Here is a 27,318-nt window from a genome sequence, read left to right as displayed (position 1 = left end):
TTTCAACGAACAGATTCCTAACTCCCTGCAATTGCTCTTGTACCTTGAGATAACTGAGCAATCTGAAAACCTGGAGAAAGCATTAATGCTGAACCCACACCCACAATGCAGACAGTGATTCAGAAGCTGCCACGTTAAGGAAACAAAAAGAAAGTTACACCTCAGTGAACACCTGGCGCAGCAAGCAGAGACAAGAACCTACTAACATCATGTGGGGTTGGACTAGTGACACAACAAACACCTGCTGAGCAGGTAGAAAGTTCTCCGCATCATTTTCGGCTTGCAACTCTGCTAGGCGACCTGCTGAGCTACATCTGCTGTTGAGATTTGCAGAAGGGCAGGCTCAAGACTGATAGCCACTAGGACAAGAAGAGTAGGACACAAACAAGAATAAAAGCTGTTAAAGTGTAAGATTTGCAAAACCTGTAATTGATCCAAGAAATGCTCCAAGATTGCAAACTCTTCCCATGCAAAATTTTTTCCAATCTCCTATTCTAGCTGACACCAATGGAAATTTGTAACACCTGACAGTAACTAGCTACCAAGACTTATCTTAAAAAAACTACCAGAAACAGAGAATCACAAAACAGCCAAGACTGGAAGGGGACTCTGGAAATTTCCCAGTACAACACCCTGCTCAAAGCAGGGTGAACTAGGGCAAGTTGCCCAGGTCCATGTCGAGTCATCTTCTTCAAGGACAGAGACTCCAAAACCACTCTGGGTCACCTGTTCCAGGTTTTTGACCAACGTCACAGTAAAATAATTATGTTTAAAGGAAATTTCCTGTATTTCAATTTGTGCTCATACACATTGATAAGATTCTCCCTGAGCTTTCTCTTCTCCAGGCTGAAGAATACCAGCTCGCTCAGCCCCATCTCATATGGGACACACTCCCATCCCTTAATAATCTTCATGCTCATCTGCTAGACTTGCTACAGCATGTCCATGTCTCTCCCATACTAGGGCAGCCAGGACTGGACAACGCACTCCACATATGTCTCACCTCCCCAGAGTAGAGGGGAAGGATCATCCCCTTGAGTTGCCAGTAATGCTCTTCCCAATACAGTCCAGGAAGCTGTTGGTGTTCTTTGCCTCAAGGGCACATTGCTGCTCATGCTAAGCTTGGCATCCACCAGAACCTCCAGGGCCTTTTCTGCAAAGCTGCTTTCCAGCCAGTCAGTACTGGTACATGCAGCTATTCCTCCCCAGGGGCAGGACTTTGTATTTCCTTTCGCAGAACTTCACAGGATTCCTCTTAGCACATTTCTTCAGCTTCTCAAGGTCCTTCTGAATAGCAGGACAATCGTGTGGTGTATCAGCCACTCCTCCCAGTTTTGTATGGTCTGCAAACTTCCTGAAGGTGCACTCAGTCCCATCATTCAGATCATTAATAAAGATGTTAAACCATATTGGCCCTTCTACCAATCCCTGGGGTAGACCACTAGGGAACAATTTCCAAGTGGACTTTGTGCTGCTGACCACAACCCTATATGCCCAGAAGCTCAGCCAGTTTTCAGTTAATATCATTGTTCATCTATCTAATCCATACTTCCTCAGTTTGTCAATGAGGATGTTATGGGAAACAGTGTCAAAAGCCTTACTAAGGTCAAGATAAACACATCCACTGCTCTCCCCTTGTCTACCAAGCTAGTCATATCAGGTTCATCAAACATGATTTCACTTTCATAAAGCCATGCTGACTACTCCGTCACCTTCTTGTCCTTTATGTGTTTGGAAACAGCTTCCAGGATTATTTGCTTCATCACCTTCTTGGGGACTGGTGCAGGACCGATCACCTATAGTTCCCCAGATTCTCCTCCTTGAGCTTCTTGAAGATAGTGGTGACAATTGCTTTCCTCCAGTCCTCAGGAATCTCCCTCAATTGCCAGGACCTTTCAAAGACAATCAAGAGTGGTCTCATAATGGTATCAACTATCTCATTCAGCACTTGTTAGTACATGCCACCAAGTCCCATGGACTTGTGTATGTTCCATAACCCAATCCTCCTCCACTAAGGCCAAGCCTTCCTTGCTCCAGACTTTACCACTGATGTCAGGGGCCTGGGATTGCTGAAGGCAAGTTTTACCAGTAAAGCCCATGATGAAGGAGGCAGCGAGTACCTCAGTCATCTCCCCATCCTTTGTCACAAGATCCTCCCTGTCTCATTCAGCAGTGGATCCAAACCTTCTCTCATATCTGCTTAGAAGCCCTTTTTGTTGCCCTTCACATCACTTGTCAGATTCTGGGTGGGCTTTGGCTTTCCTAACCCTATCCTTGAATGATCAGCGTCTTTATATGCCTCCTGGGTCACCTGTCCCTGCTTCGAACTCTTCTACACTTTTTACAAAACGGCCACGTCATAACCAGACTTGTACTCAATGCTTGCTCCATTTTAGTACCCCGTCAGAAGCAGTATTCAGTTTCAAGTGTTTCAATTTATTCCTCAGGGGACTTCTGGGGGTATGGTGTGAAGTCCCCCAGCAAACTTTATGCACTTAAAAACCTGACTCCTAATCAAAGGGATGGGACAGCAGTCTTAAATGAGTAAGCTTGGCTGAAGCACTTCATACTTAATTATGACCTTCACTGAACATGTTTTGAAGGTACTTCCCAAACAAGGTCTCACCTTTTCATTTTCTCCATTTTCATTAGGCGAAGAGATGGAAGCCCTGCAGTGCTAGAATCTATTTCAAGTTACAAGTAGGGGGCTAAGCAAGAAGTAATAAGCATGCTTTAGTGATTACTGTAAATCACAGGGTGTCCAATTTCCTGTTGCTCTAGATCTTCCATTATAAAGATGTTACCTCTTCATCATGGCAACCCATTAACATTCACTTTGACCATGACTCCACAAGATGTCACAAAATAGTATCAGGTCATGGTAATTCAGGCTCCTAAATTAAGTACCTGGCACCAATACAAACTTCTTGTTTTATATTAGACAATGAAAGGCCTCCTTATTCCATTCTTATTCCTTGCTGATAAAAACAGATACTGAGATATATGCACAGTATGCACAAGGGAACACGTCCAGAGGTTTAACGACTTTCTGAAGTACTTCTGCAACCCTTCCTAGCAAGGGGTTATACAAAATGCTGCTATTCTTTCCACTGAAACAAACACTGTTTTCAGGATAATTAATTCTTTTCAAAAAAATTATTTCCAAAAGTATGAAAGACAGTGCACATTCCAATAATTTATTAATCTGCAGTATTGTGTTAAACCTTGGCTCTCTCCAGCAGTGATGTTTCAAGAGCAGTTGGAAGTCAAATAACTATGACCAGGGTCTTAAAGACTGCAAGTAAACAGGTTTAGAGGAAAGAAGTTTAATCCTGTGAAGAGTTTTAGCTATCCAGAAAGATTAGGAGTATTGGAAAAAATTCTGCAGCATCCAATAATTTTATGTCAATTAATTATGAGGTAAATAATGATTTCATACATTTATAAAAGCTTGTTTACCCATTCTAAAAACATAATATCTTTTTTAAAAATCTGAAGCGGATTAGCAAACACCATTTTAACTTCAGAGGTTATCAAATTGGCAGTTACTACCAAGACAGTTGAGATAATACAAAAGATGTGCAGAAGTTAGAACTATGGACACAGTAGCATAATATAAACCTGGTAAAATACAGAGCAATACATCGGGGGGGGTGGGGAGGGGAGGGGAGGAAATCACCTCAACATAGACATTCAGCACAAACAAGACAGGAATGAAACTGCCAAAGCAGAAATGTATGTAAGAAAGGGCCAAACACTGCTTGGCAGCGAGGGGTGAGAAAAAGAGTGTCAGAAACAGCCCTGCGAGCACTGAGGTCAGAGAAGATGGAGGGGAGGAGGTGCTGCAGGCACCAGAGCAGAGACTTCCTTGCAGCCCCTGAAGATACCATGGTAGATGTGATGAGTTGATCTCAGCCAACTGCCAAACACCCACCCAGCCACTCACCCTCCTCAACAAGATGGGGGAGAAAATAAGATGGAAAAGCTCATTGGTCAAGATAAAGACAGTAACTGGGAGAGGTAACAGGTAAAACTAGGACTGGATGTTGCCAGAGAGGGGAATAAATGTGAGGAATCTTCTGTGGTTGTAAAGCAGTGGAGAGATGGAGTTTTATTGCGTGTGTAAATTGTCCACCTTTGTCAGTGTTGTGATGACGACTTGATTTTGCTGTGAGGATTTCCCCTCTCCCCCCATGCCACCACCCCTTCATGATAATGACAGTTTAATATGGAAATAAAAAGCTGCAGCAAAGCAAAATAAGGAATTTATTCACTGCTTCCCATCGGCAGGCAGATGTCCAGCCACTTCTTGGAAAGCAGGGCCTCAGCACGCATAACCATTACTTGCAAAGATGAACACCATAACCAAGAATGCCTCCACTCCCTTCTTCCCCCTTTTCCTGAGCTTTTATTGCTGACCACGATGTCCTATGGCAGGGAATATCCCTTTAGTCAGATCAGGTCAGCTGTTGCAGTTATGTCACTTCCCAACCACTTGCAAGCCTCCAGCCTACTGGCCTTTGGCAGGGTGTGGGTTGGAGAGAGAGCTTTGATGCTGTGCAAGCACTGTTCAGCAACAGCCAAACCACTGGTGCATTATCAACACTTCTAGCCATAAATACAAAGAACAGCACCATATGGGCTGCTATGAAGAAAGCTACCTCCATCCCAGCCAGACCCAGTATAATCTCCACCCCTTATTCCAGACCATTTGCATCACACCCAGGTCCCATGTTACCCAATACATCTAAGTATCCTCTGACCACCCCATCCCATTCCTTTTCTTTCTCACACCTGAAATTGTTCATACTAACACTTATAACGTGTACTCCACACTTAAACCATCTTTACATCCAGCAGTCAGATTTATACATCCTCATCAACCAGTATCCTCTGTCCCTTGACAGGGGCCAAAGCCAATTTGCCACACCAAGGTAGCTAGTTAATAAACTGTTTCATTTAGACTTCAAAACATAGAAAGGTCTTCACAAAGAACAAGCTGTACAAGTCACTGGTTTAAAGACAGAATACTAGACGAAGTGATCTAATATACATTGCCTTCAAGTGGCATCATGTGTACATGTACATAAGGGTGTAAAATCCAAAGGTGACATTCAGTCATTCAGAGAAAAAAAGTCTTTGCAACAACTGACAATGCCTTCATCTTGCAGCATTCTGAGAAATAAATTTATCTCAGGAAGCAGCACAAAACACTTTCACTTTAGACCTTTTTGTCTTTATCTACTACAGGATGACCTACCATCTAGCTTTGCTACTTTTATATCAGTTTTAAAACTACACCATTATTACTGTTAGATAGTCTTCAACAAGAAACACAGTGCTATTTTATTAATAGTCACAACTCTTCAAGCAGCAAAAACAGAGGAAAGCACAAAAACCCAGATGAAATGCAAGCCTCAAGAACAGTCTCTTCTCTCATTTTCATTTTCTCCTGCTAAATGGAGATAGTGTATCATACTGACCCCCATTCCTACTTTTATGCTGTAGAGAACTGACTGCACTCATAGCCATTTAAGCCAATTTTATCCTTGCTAAGATGGTGCAAGGAAAACAGGGTTGGTTTAAAGCTCTGAAGGAGCTTTAAGAAAGGGTCTTACCTGTGTTAGCCCAGGGGAGATACCAGGGGCAGCTGACATTCACATAGGTGCCAGGCAGTCCATCTGGCCAGCAGGCATAGTTGTCAAAGGTTCTGTTGCAGAACTTGCCTTCTGCAGAGAAATGGAAGGGAGGGTCATGCCACTGCCTTGTATTAATATGGCAAGGAGGAAAAGACTGAAGAGCAGAAGATAAAAGGAAACACAGATGTGCATTTAAGCCATATCAGCATTATGCAATTAAGCTCTGATGTGGAGTTAAATGAGATATTTGTCCAAAAAAGTTTATCCACACAAAACAGGAAACTGTTGTTTCAGGGGGGGACCGAAGAATAGATTAGGGTCTTGAACGAAATCAAGGGAAAGGTAAATCAATACTGATCCATTCACATCTTTTCTCTTTTACACCCTTACATGTCTGTTTAATTTAAAATCATTTTTGCTATGAACACTGTAGTCATTCCCAAGAATGGTTCACAGTCATGCAGTTGGAAAGTCTAGCCTAATATATAGATCCATCAGTGAAATACCACACACAACTGTAACTTCACATTACAGCTTAATCAACACGAGAATACTTCAACTTCAAATTTATTTAGCTGTCATTCTTAGAGGGCAGCACTCAACCACTCAACAGGATAAAGGAGCAGAGGGAGATGAATGTTTCCCTGCCATTGTTGTCATCAGCTACTGCTCTCACTCTGCCATAATAATGTAGTTAAGAGAAGGAAAATTAACAGTTTTGAAATAATTCTTCACAGGTACAACTTTAGACCCATCTTATCTTCCTCAGTGTGTTAGAAGAGCACTGAAGCATAGGAGAGGCTGCACTGTGTCGAGTTGTGACTGTCATTGACAAGTCACCAGTGTCCTCTAAACACCATGATGCTGGCACATTGCAGCTGCCCTCAGCACATTACAGCAGCTCAACCGCTAAGACAAGTTGCATTCTCATTTTCACTAAGGCACTTTTTTTAAAGCCATTTCAGCATTTTACAATGCTCAAAAGCAAATTATGCCAACTTTAAGGCCCACAAACTGGTAGGTCAATGGGAACAGCATGGTCCCAGATTTCCTAACACCTCTGTACTCTCTCAACCCTGGCCCCTAAAAAAGTTTCAGGGGTATTACATTAGTGTGCTGCTTTGATGTGCTACAGCCACTGCTTGCCACTGCAAAACACTCTGGACCTAAAGACTAACATCTTTACAATGAAATTGTTCTATAAAATGCTTCCTCAGCAGAGGGAAGAGTTCCACAGAGAGCAGGTGGAAGCAAATGGAATAAAGAAGAAATGGACTTGAAAGCAAGCTGGAGAAGTATTATCAAGTTCATAATCACTCCCTTGCTACTGTTATCATGCATTTTAAAATTAATACATCCTAACCCTACCAGCAGACTTACCTGCCACAATGGGGGGTGCCTCATACAAGTATTTCAGGCATTGGAGCTGATACTCCTTCCACTTCTGCATAACCCCAGAGAGGGACCCATCTGAACTCTGAAAGAGAAATCACAAGTCTCAGACATTACAGGGACTTAAACTGTGTGTTTTTCATGCAGCCTTAGTGGGCAAGTGTGAAAATGACTACCACAAGTCAAAGAGCACTGCTTATCATAAAGGGTACAAGATACTGCTTATGCATTTACTTGATAGCAGCCAAAGAAATATCTTTCTATTTGTACCACAAGGAACTGAAAAAAACCACAACTACTGTGTCCTCACTGAAACCCCAACTGATCTAGCCTTGCTCTCTTAAACATGCCTCAGTTGTGTGATTTATTATCTGATGAAAAGACAGGGACAGCAGCAAGTCCTTTTAGGAGAGGTTTTCTTTCCAACAGCAGTATTTCTGCTACCCCACAAATGACACCAAGTTAATGCACTGTATTCAGCAGATATTCCCCAAGCATTTGTCCTGGTTTTGGCTGGGATAGAGTTAATATTCTGCTTAGTAGCTGGTACAGTGTGTATTGGATTTAGTGTGAGAATAATGTTGATAACACACTGATGTTTCAGTTGTTGCTAAGTAGCACTTATCCTAAGTTAAGGATCTTTCAGTTTCCCACACTCTGCCAGCAAGCAGGTATACAAGAAGCTGGAAGGGATCATAGCCAGGACAGCTGACCTGAACTAGCCAAAGGTGTATTCCATACCATAGAACGTCATGCTCAGCATATAAACTGGGGGGAGTTGGCTGGGTGGGGCAGATCGCTGCTCAGGCATCGGTCAGCGGATGGTGAGCAATTGCATTGTGCATCACTTCTCTTTGGTTTGGTGGGGTATTTTAAATTTAGTTTATTATATTCCTTTTCATTACAATTATTATAATATTATTATTATTGTTAGTATTACATTTTGTTTTATTTTAGTTATTAAATGGTTCTTATCTCAACCCACAGGTTTTTACTTTTTTTTTCCCCCGATTCTCCTCCCCATTCCATTGGGAGCAGGAGGAGTGAGCAAGCAGCTGCGTGGTGCCTAGTTGCAGGCTGGGCTTAAACCACAACACATTCTTCCAGAACATTCATGAAAGCTTTTCCAGCTCAGCTTTTCTTCCATGAATAACAGCTTTTCCCTGCATCCAGCCTATTTTTCCTGAAACTGCAGAAAGAGCAGGGACCTCCTTTTTACACAGTTTGACCAGCTGCAGGTTCCACTGTCAGCTACCCCAAGTACTGAGGGGACAGAGGAGAAGTATGTACAAACTCTGTCTGAGCACAAAGGAAATTAGCTGTTATTAAACTGCAAAATTTAGTGCTGGCTGCTTGCTTAACCCTAGCAGATGCTCCACCTGGTTCACAGAGGCCCAGCTTACTAATTGCATTTAAGTAAATACACATAAATCCTTCTCTCCCCTCTCCACATTCATATAAACCAAAATCCTTCTCTCCCCTCTCCACATTCATATAAACAAAATTACAAATGCAAGGATTAGCAGGCTGTAAGTGATCAATAATGCAGCTAACTCGGAATTCTTTTTCCAGAGAAAGGCCCAGCATGGATGTCTCAGACATACAATCAACAGCATGAACCTAATGGTACAACACACTAAAACTGAGTGGAGGAAAACTCATTTAATCCCAGCTGTCTATCAGTTTATTAAGTGAAGCATGAGGGTAAATAAACCTTGTAATTTTACCCCCACAGCTTCAACTGCTACTTTTTGATTTGTGCTTCTAAACATTTTGCAGATAGTTAGAAAGAAACCAGGGCATGGGAAGGATTGTTTTAAAACAAAGAAGTCATTTTAAACCTATACTGCATTTCAGGAAAGCCAAACTGAATGCTGTCCACTACAACGTGACTAAAATTTAGACACCAGTGCAATCACCTTGGTATAAAAGAACAGAAGTAGAACCAGCGTTTTTGGATTACAGAATTCTCAAGTCTCTTCTCTTGTATGCTTCCAATTAGAAAAAAAAAAAGTGTTTGAAAAAAAACAAAACACCATGCACATCATGCTTCTGCCTGGACTAAGCCACTATATTTAATTACAAAGATGCTCTTGTACACATGATGAGAAATACAACATTTAATAGATACCTGTTTCAAGAATAACTGCCTATATTTACATGCAACTTGACTGTAGCTAGGGCCTCATGGCCATAATTCTAGAATAATTTAGCCAGCTTCCCCTGAAGTCAAAACAAGGACAAGCCTGTGGATCTTTGAAACTCTGACCCTTGTGTGCCTCTGTGCCTCATTTAAATCATCTTATTTATGCCAATAAATGCTGCCAAAGACTGTCTATGCTGAAGTCCCTAGCGTAAAATGAATGCATCCTGCTGAATTTTAACCCCATGTGCTTATGGAAGCACACAAACCTGTAGTGTAGTGATCTGTGCTCAGCATACCCAAAGGAGAAAGAAAACATCATCACCTAAATTAGGTCTACAGGTGTGTGTAAAGAAACACATAACCAGTAACTCTAAAACTAAAATGCCATCTACAGATCCACATAGGCTGAGTAAAGAGAGAACAACTTTCAAACCTAAGTTTCTCTCAGGCAGTCTTTAAAAAGTAACTTTCAGGTTATACATTTTTGAAAAGGTCTTCATTTTACAAGGGTGGCTATTGGAAGTTAGGACTGTTTCCACCACCTTCTCATCACCAGGTTAACACTTTAATAACTTAATTAGAAGGCACTTTTTCAGGATGAACTCTTAAATTATGATTCAGAATAATTTCAGAAGCTACTAAGTGTCCCACATCTTCCCAAAAAGTAACTATTGATCATGCATGCAGATGACCACATCAAGTTAATCTAAATTCACCTTTTAAAATCATTACAAGATAAAGATGCATACAGGGTTTCATTTAGAAACAAGACTCTACCTTTCAAAATACCCTGAAAATATCCTCAAAAGTGATCACACTAAGAAAATTGGCTCTTATGGAGTCAGCAAGCCTTAAAGTATTTTCACCTAAATCAACTTTTCATCTATTCCCTTCATGAATGCAGGAAGAACCAGCTTTAATTACAGCTTAGGAAAAAGCAAGCCTCTATCCCTCCATTAAATGAAAAATTAGAAACATTCTACTTATATTGGTTTCTCATAATGTGAGAAGACAACTTGAACAAGGAGATTAGCATACTATAATTAGACATGCCTTTTTGTGGAGACGACTGATTTGGTAGACAGTTTTCTATTATCTATTGTCTGTTGCAACAAGACAATCAAATATAAATTCCAAGACTACATAATTTGTTCTCTCTATGCAACAGTTTACTCTGGTTCAGCTAACCACCGCATTCAGTTATCAAATTGACTTAAAGTTTATTTTAATAGATCCTAATCCCGATTTCCCGGAGATTTTGGCCCATGTGAACAAGAATCACCAGTGCCACAAATTTACAATGTAAGTAGTTATTTGAATAAGAGATACTATATTTTCTTGAAGAATGATTTAATTCCTTCTGCAACATCAAAGCACTAAACACACATATACGAGGACAAGGTTCCTGGGATAATACCCAAGATTTGGAGCAAATTGCAAAAGTTCAAATAGCTTTATTAAACTCAGGTCTATGTTTTTGTTGCTAAAAGCACTGGTCCTTGCATTTTAGTTGTGGGTTTGGGTTTGGTTTTTTTAGTTTTCAACACCCCCCCCCCCCCCCCCCCCCCCCCCCGTTATACTGAACCATGGGAGGAAAAACAGCAGTAGTTTCGCTGTGGTGAAAATATATCACAGAATGATAGTGGAGGAGAAGAGGTTGGAAACATGGCTGACTGGTTAAGGTGGAAGAGTCAAAAGGCAAGAATGGATGAAGGACATTAATGAGGTAAGTAATGGTGCAGCCTAAAAAGCATAAAATGGATGCAGAAAAATTAAGACAGGCAAGAGCACAAAGACCGGGAGCCTTTCAGTGTATGTATGTAATTAAGTGTAATTAATCTCTAGTGACAAATTAGCTTATTCAACAGTCTGAAGACAGAATTCCTTACGAATCCTTAACACCTTTATAGGAAAGCCTCTTTCTGTAGCCGTCATTTGTCTTCATAGACCCTACCATAAAAGGAAGCATTTTAATCACTTTTCAACATCTTTGAAACTATTCCTGCTGCAGCAAAAATGACATCCATACAGATTCCAAAGTGATCAATGCTACAAAAGCACTATTTTAATACAGTGAAATCTGAGCACACAGAGTATAAACCTGCAGAGGGCTCAGATCAGACAAAATGCACCACAAAACAGCATCATTCAGAGTGGGAGGGAGAATTCTCAGAGCTTCAGAAGCAGCCAGTGACTACTCGGGCTATCTTCTTCCCTCTTCTCCTACAACCATATAAAAGGTCTTACATGCAACAGAATGAGAAATTCCTCCTTGCATTTGTATTTCTTAAGTCTTTGATTGTCTGTTTTTAAATGGGAACACTCATGTTACAGCTTTTTCATGCTTTTAACATTTCAGGATAATATGCAAGACTTCAACTTGCCACTAAAGGCTCATATGTAATGTTACAACCACTGGGACCTCCAAAATACTAATCTTAGTCTTCAAAAGCAAAAGCTAGGCAATGTGGCATTCAACCACACTTTGGTACAGCCTTAGTATTCTTCCCTTGGATAGTAACGATGACATATCTGCCTCATGCAGGAAGGTTCGGATTACATTTACTGCCTTTCATGTCAGAAGCACCACCGAGTTACTTTCAAACTTTACCACCCTCTTTGAAAACTCCAATGTGACACATCATTTCAAGGTTATTCTGCTCAGGATCAGCACAGCAACTAAGTCCAAGATAGGTGAAGATTCCACATTACAAGCTTTATGCTCACTCTGACTTGACATTCTTTCCTGTATAAGATGGATCTTATTAAATCATCTGTTATGTCAGCATAAGCTATAGGTTGGCATCAATAAAAGCCAACAGAGTGGAAGCTAAGCTGGCCACCTAACAGGTTTATTCAGTTCAAAGTGTGGACATAAGCTTGAATTTACAAGACAGTTTTGTCCTCAGTTCACAGCCCAAATGCAGCAGAGTACAGCACTGCTACCACAGAAAGCTTTGCTGTGACCCAGTATCACCTTGCATTTATTGGGATGAGGTTCCTCCTGTCAAAAAAATAATTATTTCCAGGTTTCAAACATAAATAAATTAATTTGTCTGGGGTTTAAATACAGTCACTTTCCTGAAAGCACTTTCCCAACTTACAACATGCTTCGGCTTGCCACAACAGCACCTCTGGGAGCAGAAGTTTAAAAACAGAGGCTGTAGCACGGCACAACTCTGCAACAGGGCTAGCTGTTCACAGAACAAACTTATCTCCCCCTGCAATTTGTCATTGCTTTTCTCCACTTCTAATCTGTAGTAAATATGAAAGCATATGAATGGCAGGATGCTATTACTACCTCCCTAAGCCCATCGGTCAAGATCCAATTCCTCAAGAGTTACCATAAATTTGTCAAAAAAAGTCCTGCCAATCCTGATGCTCCAACCACCACTTTGTGTGAACAGTTACATTTCTTTCACTGTTGCAGAAAAAAAAATCTCAACACTAAACCAAAACACCCAACACTGAACTTCGTATTAATAGAGTCCTTTGACCCCACTGTTCACCCCATGACAAAGCAATCCTGTTGAGGATCAGTCCTTCAAGTACAATGCTTCTTGAAAACCAAAAGATGTTCTGGAAATGTGTTAGTATTGGAACAGACTTTATTGTTTGAACTCCCTCCCTCACTACCCCAAATAGATGAGTTTTAACCCAATTTTATAACTACTTACTTCAACTTGTGTAATGAGCGAATCTGAATCCATTATAGACAACATCTCTGACAGTCCAGTTACTCTCCTTTAAGTACTGAAGCTATGTCAAATGAGGAGGTACATAAAAAATTACAGTGCTGTCCCTACACTATAGATAGTACAAAAGAAGTGTCATTAAAGATATCTGAGCAATACCTTTTCCAGAGATCATAAAATGAGATCATACTTTAGGACAGCTGACATTCTCCAGATTTCCATATTTATTGCATTCTCTTCCCATATTATGTTGCCCGGTATTGAGTTTAGTGTAGTCATCTGACATTATGCAAGACGAAGCAACCCTTTGAGGTAAAGTCATTATTCTCTGTCCCTTCTGTAGGCCTGCTTGACTGATCAGATGATATAACATTAGTTATGCTTCCCAAGCCATATTTTACAAGATACTTCATCAGTGGTTGGATCGCTCTGGACAAATCCCTCACCCTTCAGAAAAAACAAACAGCAGATCAAAACAACTTTTCTTTCAGAGAAGTCCGTTGCCAGCTTCTAGGAGCTTTTCCTGTAAAAATTTCTGTTCCTTAGTTACTAACGAACCAGTGACTTCAAGTAGCTCAAGAGCGCCAGAAAAAGAAACCTTTCAGCATCCTCCCTGCTAGTGAGAAGCAGCAAATGAACTCCCACAAAAGGAGCTACTGGTTCAGTGAGAAACTCCCTGGCAACACCTGCCAGCTGAGTTTTCTCTTAGACTGCAGCAGTTACCACTTACAATGAGACCTTCAAGAAAAGCAAAGTGCCAGTACTTTGATAATGGCAAATCTTAAACAGTGTTTCACCAGCGGTCTAACCATGGAAACCCCTCTATTCTGTCACTGGTTTAAGACTTTAAGTTTCATGACATCAAGCTTTTGAACTCAAAAGCTTCAAGAGCAAGCTCTCATCAGGCACTTATATCTGACCAATGCACAGAAGAGACACTCATCCTCTGCCTGTCTCTTCAGAGCTGCTCAGCCCAGACTGACAGCACAGCACAGACTGACTCCAGTCCTGAACAGTAACACTGGGCTTTCAATAACTTCCCAAAACACACAAGATCCCCCTATCCCATTTCATCCTGAGCAGCTTCAAAACAGTATTTCAGCCCATCCAAAGAGCATCCTGAAAGAACAAACACCACTCCTATTGAAGACAAGAATATGTATAAAAACACCTGTGGGGAGTTTTTTTATTTTGTTGGGGGTCGTGTGGTGGTGTTTGTTGTTCTTTTGTTTAAGTCAGAGGCTGAATCTCAGCATTCCTATTCTCTTGGCTGAAAATAACCACTGCGCCACATGGTCCCTCATCCTGGCCTGCCTGCCCTCATGCTTTTTTCTTCCTCTTTTGCACACCTCCACAGCTTCAGAAAGAAGGATTGGCTGTGCTCAATCCCATAGCAGCCTATAATAGCACAGGGCACCAATCACCAACACCCTCCCCTCATTCTTAAGACCTGTTCTTTCTAGATTAAGGAAAAAGGATAAGCATATGCATCTCCTAAAGAAGGTTTGGAAATGCAGATTCCCAAACACAGAATGCTTCTGCCCGGAGTCTCAGATAAGGCATTTTAAAGAACAAAACCAAAACTGACTTGAGGCACATTCCTACTTCTCAAGTCATTCTGTTGACTAGGCGCAGGCAGCTCCCAGTTCAGCTGGCTTACCATTTCATAAATTTTTCCAAACACATAAGCTGTCTGAACAGGTGGGAGAATTCAGCCCTGACCACAAGGGTTTCCACTCCAGGACCAAACGTCCCAGGTCTATCCTGGGATGCTTCATTCGTCCTTTGGAACTGACCAGTTTTCTCTTCCCATCTCTGAAATTTTTGTTTTGACAAGGTGTACTTCAATGAGAATAATCTCTCTTGGCTCCTATCATTTTCTGGATCAAGGCAAATTATCTGGCATTCAGGGGTGTAGATGTCAAAGCTAATTTTTTTAACACCTAAATCAACTTGCATAGCATGCAGTCTCAAAATCAAGGGAATAAAGTACAGCCTAATATTTCAGCATGCTACAAAATTAAGCATCATCTTCTAGAGACATAAATAAATAAATAAAATCAAACTCCTGTAAGTCAGGTAGGATAGACTGAAAATCTGGTACAAACCTGTGTTTGAAGGGTTATTCTATTGTTTCTGTCTTCAATGATGGACAGACCTGGGACAAGAACAGTTAGCTGCAGAGATTTTCTACCCCATGAAGAGCTTTCCCAGCCTGGAGAGAAGTTTCCTCTGGTCACTGTAGGACCCATGAATCCATATGCTTACCACTGAAGCAGAAACATATTTAGACTGACAGACATTGTTACCAGAAAATGTTATTTTCATTACAATGTCTTTCATCTGTTCTGGTAAATGTTCCTGTCAGGGATGTATTACCTGAGCCAGTCAAACATGACAGAAGAAACTACTGAGCAGCTATGCAGAGAGACAGAAGAAAAAAGCAAAATTCAAAAGCAACTATAACTCCCAAACTCTTGGAGAGCAGAAAGCAATCCCACAATTTTAGTGGGAGACATAGTGTGCCAACACTCATGAGAATTAAATTATCATAGGACTCCAGTACAAGGAGATTTTACTGTGCATTGCAAATCTTGACACATGCATTGTGAAGTGCTCTTTAGAAGACAACTTTTATTGATGCAGTTATACAACAGAGCAAGCAAAACAGCAGAATGAAGAATTTAAATTGCATTTTTTAGACAGATACAAAAGGTGTAGTATTAGAAACACTGTGGAAGGAACAAAGGCAAAGCTGAGCAGTGTTCTGGGAGCAGGGGAAGCTACAAAGCTGAAGACAAGAAAAGCACTTCTGATCTACCCTCACAGATCTAGAAACAAAATGCAGCCTATGCTACTCAAAGAGGAAGTCAGCATTTCATTAAAAATATTGTAATAACATAGAATCATAGAACAGTTTGGGTTGAAAGGGACCTTTAAAGATCATCTAGTTCCAACCCCCTGCCATGGGCAGGGACACCTTCCACTAGACCAGGTTGCTCAAAGCCCCATCCAGCCCGGCCTTGAACACTTCCAGGAATGGGGCATCCACGACTTCTCTGGGCAACCTGTTTCAGTGCCTCACCACCCTTACAGTGAAGAACTTCTTCCTTGCATCTAATCTAAATCTACCCTCTTTCAGTTTAAAGCCATTACCCCTTGTCCTATCACTACATGACCTTGTAAAAAGTCCCTCTCTGGCTTTCTTGTATGCCCCCCCTGTAGGTACTGCAAGGCTGCTACAAGCTGCCCCTACAGTCAAGTCTCTAACCTTTGTCAAAATGAGTATTTTGAGTTGTGCACAAAGCTTCCCCTCCTTCAGCTCCAATTTTCAAAGCACTGAGGGAAGCAGTGACCATATAGTAATAAAGGTGAAAATAGATAGGTCACTTAAAGGAATTGAAATCATTCCATTAATTCCATGTTAGTAGTTTCACAGCCAGATATTTCCCATCTGACATTAACCTTAAATCAAGCAGCACTTGTAGGAACAGAACAGATTCGCAGAGAAGAGACTAGAGGAAAAAACTTGGAAACTTAAAACAGCAGTGGCTTTATTTGACATGTCTCTCCTGAAGAAAAGTCTGCTTTCTGAACTAACATGCTCTGCAAAGAATTTTTGTTTTACATCTCAGTTCATCCTTAAGATGTACTTCTGAAGCACAGGGTCATCTTACAGCATAACTATCAGCATTTAAAGCAGCATAAACCAGCACTGCTGTTGAAAGAGGTGGTTTCTCTGTCCTCAGAGAAAGGTTGTGATTTCCTCCCCCACGCCTTGCTCCCTTCTTCTCCTTATGCCACCATAAGCACTTGTGCCATCACACTGTAAGCTGGCCAGGCAAACTCTCAAGGGTAAAATTAAACATGCAAAATGCTTAAGAGGATAAGAGTTGCTGTGAAGCAGAGACAAAAGCAGCACAGCTCACGGTAAGACATAAGAATTATCTTGATTATCCACCATCTTAGAACTAAGAGGAGGCTAAAATGAAGCCCACTACCTGTATAAAAACATTAAGCTAGAAGTCATATGTTTTTACTCACAAAGACTTGAGGACTTCAGTTATTGGAGATATAGCCCTTAAAGTCTCTTAATCTATGCTTGTTACTAGATGACTCATGATTTTTCACTTTTTGCCACTAGGAATGGAACATGGCAACCATGGTGACCTTGATGGGCCAGAAGGACCCATAATGAAAATCTCATCAATTCCCTGCATAGCACCTTCTAGAGCCCCACACTAACTCCTGCATCCATCTCACACATGCTAGCTTAACCACTCAGACACATCTAATCTTGACTTGAAGATTCCAAGTGACAGAGAATCCACTGCACCCTTAGGCAAGATGCTACTGTGGTCAATTAGCCTCAGTATTGAATTCCACACTTATTTCTGGTCTGAATTGAATTAACCATGCAAATAAGTTTCCTTAAAAGGAATTACCTTGCAAAACATGAAGGATGTCACAATAATTTTAATTAATAAAACGGGACTGATGTAGTTAAAATATACTGATTCAATTTTCCCTAGACAACAGGTTGGTTAGTATTTATGAATATTACATCATTTTTAAGCCTTTTCACAACACTGTTGGATGAGTATCAGATTAAACAGCTAATAGTTACTAGTGAAAGCAAATGCAAATTTAATTTTTCATGGTATTACTACCATATGGTACCATGCTAACACTCTGCACTGGAGCCCTGTGGAGGAGAGGCCAGACTCCTCCACCCCAACAGTGTTAAGACTGACCTAGTTTCTGACAAAAGAGCCAGTTATTTGTCCTTTAGCCCTAGTCACCACAGACTTTTCAGATACTTTAACCTTTATTAGCATTTTTTAAACTTGGTTTGTACTTGTTGCTGTCAGCTTCCTTACTTTTTTATTATATATCATCACTTGAGTTATATTAGCTGCCGCTTCCATTTCTTAAAAGAATGGTTTAAGTTGTTACAGAAGACAACTACACAGCTGGAGGTACCAGAGACACTATCAGCATCTTGAACACCTCAAAGTTAAAAGTATTTGTGCTTTTATAAGATAATTTTTCCTTTAGTGTCATTTTTACTCTTTCAGCTGCAGCTGGTAGCTTATATTTCTTTCTACTTTTCCAATTAGAAGGAATGGATTGGGTAAAGTAGTCAAAATCCTTAGATAGAAGTGCTGCAGTATCAGCGCTGTACATCACCTCTGCTTCTAGAGATTGGTAAAAGATTTCATACCCGACTACCTTGCCCAAAATACAAGTCTTTTCCTCACAGCTAGCGAAGTAGCACACTGATACACTACAGACAACAACCACTCTTCCACCTCAGCTATCTTTGCTTTAGCAGCATAGATTTTGAGGACAGAAAGTTCACTGAAATGTTTAAAATCGGTAAATTAGCCACTGTATGTGAAAGTTCTACTCTACACCAGCCACACATGCACATGTGTGAATACACACACCCCTCCTACACCCCTCCAAATCACCCAGAGAATACAGCATTACATGTCCCTTGCCATTTTCCTTTCTGGCTGTCTTCTTCCTCTCTCTCCTACTGAGTGTATGTGGAGTCTAGGAAGACATGACTCAAAGCACAGGACCTTAAGTGGATTCACAGTATGGAAGCATTAATAGTCTCCATTCACTTTCTAACTTTAATTATTGGATTCTGCCTATATTTCTGAGCCATCTTATCCTCCCTTCTTACACATACACAAACATATAATACTTAAATTAGTTTTTACTTTGCATGTTATGGAAATGCAGCAAATCACAACATAAGATTAATATCTCCAAAGCTGTCCGAGATGCTCATGCACTTTTATTAGAAGAGCATCTTTTAAAGAAACTCACTGCCACAGCTTCTCTCTCCATGTCTTACTCTGTCACACCTAGCTCTCAACAGGCTGAGAGCAATCACCAATATTCCTTAAAAAAAAAAAAAAAAAAAATCACACAAAAAAAACCCCCCAAACCCAACCCACAAAATAAACCAAGTTATTCTTCATCACTAAGTAATAAAATTACAAATTTTAAACCCTATGAAGGACTAGTCAGTAGATCAGATAGACCTTTAAGATTGATATGCGGTACATAGACACTGTAGAATATGCTGCAATTAAGATTTTTACCTAGTGAGCCAAACATTCTTATTACCCATGCAGAATTAAAAATACTAAGTGGAAAGGAAAAAAAGGTCAACTTTTATTATATTCTTAAAGCCCATAGCCAAAACCAGGCTAGAAATGGCAGGTACATGAAAAACCTTGTGCTCCAACAACCTGCAGGAACAGCTTCTTTTCAGGTCACTGGAAGGTGCATCCTCCTCCTTTATGGCAACCAAGATTTACTCAGATCCTGTGAATAAGTCTTGGTGCATGCAAACCTCTCTCAACATCCTTTACACAACAGTTTCCAATTATTAAAATGAGCAAGTCATGAATTCATTAAAGTTTCATCCTTTGTACTTCCTATCTCCAAAATGAAGACTCATTTAGCTATATGGAGTGTTAAAAAAAAAAAGACGACATTTTTATTTGCTTTTCAAAAACAAAAGAAACACCAGTGCTCATCGCTACAATTTAGCAAAGCTCCAGTGGACTACAGGATCTCACTAGGCTGATTGCAATATAAACAACTGTTTCAGGAAAAAAAAAAAAAGAAAATCTAAAAACTTCAGTCTTATGTGTCCATTTAATGGAATTTAAGGACAACACAACCAAAAAAGGCAGTAACTCACTATATGGAGGACAGGGAGATAACTCTGGCTAGAGCTGGGATGTGCTCCCTGGAGGAGCTCATTAGACAAGCAGCTTGGGCAACTGGACAAACATACAGCAGATGGGCCAGCTTGTCTGCTTCATTTCTACCAAAACTTTTAATGGAAAGGACACTAACCCACAGAACATTTCTCTTGTCAGATTACTTAGACCAGAAATGGTCAAAAACTTCAGAAGACATCAGGCTGGAAGAAAAGACAGATGAGAGGGAAAAGAAGGTTAAAGAGAAAGTGATTTAGTCAAGACCAAAGTAGGCTGACACTTTCCATTCCCAACTGTTCAAATAGTTTATTTTCCAGTTTGGATCATAACACTAAAAGACAAGCATTGCAAAATAAGCACAAAGCAGTTAGCTCACAATGGTATTGGAAGTTGGATGTTTGTTTCCATGTTGGCTGCCTGTCATCCCATACTTGACAGCTTTCCAAGCTTGCTACAAATTTGCTATGAAATTATCTTCTCATTTACCAGTGACACAGTCTGCTGCCCATGTTGCCTTTCAAGAAACACTTTTCTTCTGTGCTAATCCCAGCTGTCCATTAAGCAGGATACAGACACTTTGAACAGCATAATAAATCTGTTTATTCCCAGAGCTTGATTTTGCTCCAAATATTTCCAGCATGACAAAAATAACAGAGAGGGAAGAATAAGAACAGCTATAAATTAAAGACAAACCAAAAAACTCCAGAGACCGTAAAGTAGCATCCACATAAAGATCATCATCTTAGATGTAATTTGGGGACAGGAGAAAGTATTTGGGATTTTTATGCAAGTTCTTTCTAGCACACTAACTGGAAATTTAGTTTCTCTTGATCAGCTAGTACACAGGTTTTCTCTCTCTCCCCTTCTCTGAAGTACAGGCATATTCATGAATTACCTGAACATATGAATTTTCTTTAAAGCTTTATTTAAGCATTATGCCAAGCAGCTCAGATAGAATGACAAAGCCAAGATTAATGAGAAGTATAAGTCTTCCTGTTGAAGAAAAACTATAGAGTATTCTCAAAGACAACAGGGGACAGCACACAGAAAAGATTAAAGACAGGCTGTGAACCAAGTTGCTGAACCCAAGGAGAGCTCTACAAGCAAGGGGCAATACAAGGGACAAACATGAAGGAAACTAATTTTTGAAAGCTTGAGCAAGTAGGAAGTTAACCTCATGAACTATAAAGGATGTTTACATTAGCATTGTTCTCCCAATATTACAATGTTTAATCTCCCTAAGTAGTATGCGTAGCACCAACTGAGAGCTTAGTTTGTTATTAAGTGCCTGGCTCTGAAGAGTATACTGTCTAATAGTACAAAGTCTCATTAAGATGTCTACCGTGCAGCTGTAACTTCTCCTGCCACAATTACACAGGAACCAAGAACATTTTCAGAAAAACATAGCCCTTCAAACCCTCACTCAAAACAAAAGGGGATTCATATTCTACTGCGTTCTGTAGCTATTACAGATATTTCCAAGGCATCTATCATATTAGTATCCTAGCACACAGGCTTCATAAATTAAGCACACACAGAAGAAAACTCATCACTACCACTCCTCCAAAACAGGTACTTGGAAGGGGTTACCTTACTGCATGGATTATTGCAACATGCACATGTGATCATCCTACCTTGTTATTAATAGTGAAGTGACAACCACTCCTACTTTCTATGCAAAATGCAAGGCAACATGGTAACTTATTTCCCTATTCAATAATTAAAACATATGCCCCCAGGAGTGTTAATCACCCAACTCAATCTCCCTAAAATGAAGAGTAAGATAATAAAAGTTTGCAACTTTAAATCTTTCTGTGCAAGATAGTCAAGGAAAAAAGCAAACACATCCGCAAACCTGGACGTTTCTTGTCATCTATCAGCCACGAGGTGTTCCACCAGACTTGCACAGGGGCCACAAAGACACATTTAACATAAATCTTGGGCCACCTCTGTTTCTTTTCTCACCTGACTATTCCATTCCCTATTCCTAGAAGAAAGCCTTTATCTGCAAGCGCAGATAAAAAGATAAAAAGAAAACTTTAACAAAGAACAACAGCTTGTGAACAAGCCACAAGTTTCAGTCTGGCCAGACTCTTTGCCACCACCAACCACTGTCCTGGATGGCACATCTCCCTTGATCACTCAGACTAATCATGACTACTATAGCAACAATGTGGATAGTTTGTTACCCATCTTCTCATTTTTCCTTGCTCATGTACAGAAGTCAGATTGTTGTCCCCAAAGAGGACCCCAACTACTTTTTTGTAGCTGAAAGCATGTACTTCCCACCTATGCCCACACAGAAATTTCAGTTTTCTGCTGAAAACAAGAAACATTTTGTCCTGAACAGGTTTTGAAAGAGTTTCCCCACAATACGCCCCCCCACCCCCCAAAAACAACAACCCCCAAACCCCTCTCTATTATCTTCCTGCTGGGAAAAGAAAAGGCATCCTGGAAGATCACCATAAAGGTCTAAACAAGAGACTGCTGTTCACATTTGCAAAGCCTGTGACATCTTTTTGCCAAAACTATGCAGGAGTAGTGAAAGCTGCACTAACTCAAGACTTCTTTTACAGAAAACTAACAGTCTACAACTGTAAAAGCTTCCTCTAGAATTAATATGTAGGGGAAGAGATTAATCCGTGTAAACATTTGCCCATTTCCCTACTCACACAATGTTTCATTGTTGGTGCAATTACATAAAGGTCTATTTGATCCCAATCAGGTGATTGTAAGTCTATTGTATGGAGATTTATTAGACCTTACCATCTTGAAAAAAGTTTTGAATGGTAAAATACCACACGTAAAGTCAGTTTCTAGTTAATTAAGAAGGATAAAGGGTGGCAGAGTGCAAAAGGTAGGTGTGAGGAGCAAGATGAAAGCTGCCTTGAAGTGTTAGGGAATGTAGCAACATTCTTTTACCATAAGCAGCAAGAAAGTAGGAAAACAGATAAGGAAATACAGAGCTCTTTGGCTGGTCAATGACCCATCAGCATGGATGTTCTTTTACCACACAAGTAAATAAGTATTTTTTTCCATCACAGGTCCAGCTCTAGGTGGCCCTGCTTGAGCAGGGAGGTTGGACCAGATGACCTCCAGAGGTTCCTTCCAACTTCAGCCATTCTGTGATTCCAGCCCTGAGACACCAATGTAGCTTAGACATCAAAACAAGTTAAAAAAAAAATAATCAAGAAATGCAGTTTCAAACTCCAGCTTTGTTTCCTGCAATTTACAACCATCTCTATTATTGCAAGGCCATTAAGTTAAGAGTTCAAACTATAAAGCTAACATTCTTTTATTTTTACATCGCATTAATAATAGAAGCAGTTTTACTCTAGAAAGCTTTAATAGCCTCATTCATTAGCATCAGGTGTCTTAATCCCCAAAGAGCAATGAACAAATTCAGAGCACACTGGATTATTCTACAGATATCTTCTAACACAAGTTTATCCTTTAACTAACAACAGCTGCCCCTTGGAAGTCCATAGGGAGCTAAGCTGAATGAGACTGAATGCAGTTTTTTGTAAAGTTTCCTATTTCAAATTTTAGCTAAATACAACTAATAAACAGGAGTGCTGCAATCTCAGCTTAAAGCACATCTATCACGACACAAAATATGCTAGAACTTCTTTTTCTGAAATACTATTTGAACAGGATGTTTCTGACCACCTTTGTACCTGAATGTCTTTTGTACCATCTCTGTAACGCTTCATATTTCATTTAGAAATTCATTTCTTTTTCCTTTGAAGGAAGTCCACTACAGATACATCTTAATTTATTTGACGTGCAATTTATAACTATGCAGTGTTACTTTAAACAGCATATAATAGCTTCCTGTCTTTTTTTCCAGAGCTTACTCTGCTTGCAGTGTCACCAAGTTTAAAAGGAATGGGATCTTTTTGTTATTCTTAGTGATACATTTCAAATGGTACTTGATAAATTTTTCTTCATTAAGAAACAGTAATGAAAAGGGCAATAGATTAGAGAACACCACAGCATCTAACAAAAGCAAAGACCAGTAGCTATTTTGGATAATTCAGATTAAATACTATACTGTTCATTTTCCCATCTCAAGGGATAAAACCTAAAAGTGTATAACTAGCTTTGTACAGCAGAATATTTTTATTTGGGAGGAATGGGACTGAAGGAGGAAGACGGGGATTGACCTAACTAAATATCATTGATCCAGTGATACAGGGCTGTATCACTTATTTGTAGTACATGCACACCTGTACCAATATTCACAACTCTTAAAGGTGACTTACATGGAAGTGTAGGGGTTTTTTCCAGGGGCTAGCTCTTTCTACAACAGCAGTAGCACCTCTAGTGATATTAGGGCATATGAGGCAGGCTGTTACCTTCTTACACGTTTGTGTTCCTTTCAAACTTCGTGCTTCCTACTCACTTTTACCTACTGAATCAGAGTGTAAAACCCAAGTGCTGATGCCTAGGTTCTCACCCTGTCCAAAATGTGCAGAATTTTGATTTCAGCGTACAAAACTCCTCAGCACGATCATCAGTCTGTATAAGAGTTACAGCCAGCCATAAAGGCAACAGGCTTCTGGGCTTCCAAAACCAGACAGGAACCTTGCCCTGCCACCCTATTCCAGATCCCAAGGGGCTTAGTCTAAGTCTGAACAACACAAAGATCAAATCAGGATGAGTAAATTAATTCATTAAGTAGTAACTTGAATAGAGTATTCTGTAACTTATAAACCAAGTGTTTTGAAAGTTTCCTGGTCTTCCCCCTCCAATTCAGCATAAAGACCTGATGCTTGCCAATACTCCTGGTCACCCAGACCTTTCTGCATGTCAAAATGTCTTACAGCAGCTCTTCAGTAGCTTCTGTACAGCACTCTAGACATGTCAGAGGAGCAAGTTATCAATTTCCATCTTGAACAAAATCTATGAAGAGGCTACTGCATTGTCAGGAGCCTGTGCATGTCAGGAAATTAATCTTATGATAGAAGCCTGCGGATAGCAGGCATGTCAGTCTCTCCCAGAAGGTTTGAAAGGCAGTAATCACTACTTTTTGACACCACAGCTTAGTAGTTACATTAAACCCATACTTCAGAATTTCTACCAGGCACCTGCAGAAGCAGAAAACTAGACCAGAAATGCCCTCCAAAGGGAGCAAGGCTTCTGCCATTACTTTACCTGCAATAGTTCTGAGTTAGTGTCCTTTATAGGAGAGAGAAAAAAAACTAAAAAAACCCAACAAAACCTGCTGGGCTGCTGACAGCACATATGGCATGCTGTGCCTAGGATTTATCTTCCACTCCACAAAAAGCTAAGAAAGAGCTGAATATCACAGAAGGATGCTAGACCAAAGTCAAGAGAAAGCTAGTCTAATGTCTCCAACCCCTCCCCAAGGATGGGGCTTTAGAGATGGACTGCAGCATAGAATACAATTTCTAGCCGCATCCACCAAGGCTCCTGCTAACATGCACATTGAATACTTTCTCAAGTGCTTTGTGCGTACATGGCCTCCAATCCAACAACTAACTTAAAAGTAGAGTCTCCCCATCTAACTGAGCACAGACCCTTTGTCTTTTCTTCTGTCCATTAAAAGCCAACTATGTCATATTGAAAAACTAACAGATTTGGCGATGAGATCTCTGCAATTGCAGGGACAAACCATACCCTCTCACCTACTACCCTCCTAATGCCCTATACAGTGACAGAAAACTTCAAACTAAAAAAATGGATGTTCTACAATACTATGGAAGTTCACTTCTGCTTTAGGGTGGTTTTTTGGTTCTGTTTTTTTGAAGGTGGGGACAGGTTTTGTCACCCATCATGGTAACAAGGTAATCCTCTGATTTATTTGGTCTAAGAGATACTTAGAAGACTGAGTCACACTTGCTGCAGCTGAGAAGTCATCTACTTGCCATCCCTCTTTTATCACACACACACCCCTCCCCCCCAGTCATGCAGTCATTGTCATTACATTATCATGCAGTCCAATCACACTCATTTTACAAGGGCTTTTTTCAGATGCCAAGAAAGACTGAGCTGATGAAAGAGATAAGCAAATGCAAAATTTGACTCAATCTGGTCACATTGTAAACAAACTCTTTGAAACTTAATTGCAAAGAGTTGACTTGCAATGAAACAATTAGAATATGCTTTGAGCAAAAGAACATTTTTCAGAATGAAACAATACATAAAGATGAACACAGCATCCAGGAGATGTTAGTCAATACCATGAGCAGTGTTGATATCTATAGAGCAAAAAGGGAGCAGGAATATTAGCAAATGGAAGAATAAGAGTTGTTTCCTGTGGAAAGAAACACATAGAAGGCTGTTGCTAGCAGAATTCAGAGGAAAAGGAAGACTGATGCTACGTATCCTGAAATATGCCAAGTCTGATTTTAAAAGGTACAATCCACACACTCCTTTGGAAGGAGTTTTGTACATCTCCCTTGATTATCAGAGCTCAGTAGACAGCATGGTAAAGCTTAGTTATGGTGTCAGCTGCCATTCCTCAACTTGCTTCAACACATAAGACATGCTTACAAGTAGTTGGACCACCTTTCAAAACACCAGAGAAATATCCATTATGAACAGAGCCAGAGCACTCAGGAGGCAGCTCTTCTGGTAGCTGAGCTTCTTGTCTGCAGTTGGCTTGTCCATGCATAAGAGCAAGTCACAGACTGGACTGCTCATGCTGCCGCAAAAACATACTCTTGTGTAGGAGGACTGTTCCATAAGCTTCTGCCAAGCACCAGATATGTACTCAATACAAAAGTCTTGGTGGTCAACATTCCTCCCATTTACAGATGGATATATAGGAGAGCACTGTTTTCCCTCCAGCTTTTCCCTTAGGATGGTCAAAGAAGTGTTTTGGTTTACCTGATGCTAGGCCTCTCAGTGTGGCTCAGACTGAAGTGCTGAGCAGCACCACAATTGCAGATGTCAAAGGGGTTACCAAAACATCCTAGTCAGAAATGCAAGTCTTAAAGAGAGCAAGATCTCAGAGATTGTCCTATGCAGATAAATCCATACACACACCCCTTGTTTGCCCTGAAGACATTAAGTCTAACAAATTGGCAAGAAACTGTTTGGGGGGGGGGGGGGGGGGTGGAATGCAGTGCAATTTTACAGAGGGGGCAGCAGAAAAATCAGTCTGAATAATGGCAAGAGGCATGAGTGGGTGGGTAGACAATATGCCCCAAGTATAACAAAATTTAGATGGCAAGCTAAGTCATGCTCACTTGTCATTTAAGGAAACAGGAGGTAGTGAAGAAGGCAGGACACCAAAAGAGGCACAAGCTTCTCAACTGCGCTCAAGGAGTTCATAGCCTAACATTTGCAGAAGATGCTTCCACACCAGTCTTGACTCTTCAGCTATTTCCAAGGCACAATCACAAAGTGGGTTCACTTTACTGAACTTCTCCCATAGTGCAGCAAAGAGTGCACAGGAGTAGCAACAGAGCGCAGCAGCAAACAACAGCTAAAACTACGCATCTAAGACAAGAATCCAAGCTTCAAAAATTGTCCTGAAGGCATCAAAGAAGGCAGCAGGGCACAAGCATAAGCAAGACAAGGCAAGAACAAAATAGGAGAATGAGGTTGAACTCAATGCATAGAAGAGAACAAGGCAGAAAAATACGGTAATTGGGAAAGCCAGCATAAAACAATTTAGAAAAAAAGATGGCGAGAGGATGAACAATGAAATGCAATCAATTGCAAGA

At 40.4% G+C, this 27,318-nt stretch overlaps 1 protein-coding gene across 1 annotated transcript in view; it reads right to left on the bottom strand.

The window, feature by feature from the left end:
* The window catches only part of GLP1R (glucagon like peptide 1 receptor), an 81,004-nt gene that overhangs the window by 47,590 nt on the left and 6,096 nt on the right, over positions 1-27,318 (bottom strand). The window contains exons 2-3 of the mRNA XM_049833775.1: positions 7,020-7,116; positions 5,619-5,729 (exon numbers count right to left, since the gene is read on the bottom strand). Of these exons, the coding sequence (XP_049689732.1) occupies positions 5,619-5,729; positions 7,020-7,116 (208 nt within the window). The remainder of the gene's footprint in view (positions 1-5,618; positions 5,730-7,019; positions 7,117-27,318) is intronic.

Source organism: Accipiter gentilis, chromosome 30, assembly GCF_929443795.1.
Source record: "Accipiter gentilis chromosome 30, bAccGen1.1, whole genome shotgun sequence".
NCBI classification, from domain to species: Eukaryota; Metazoa; Chordata; class Aves; order Accipitriformes; family Accipitridae; genus Astur; species Astur gentilis.
This window is presented reverse-complemented; position numbering and strand designations above follow the sequence as displayed.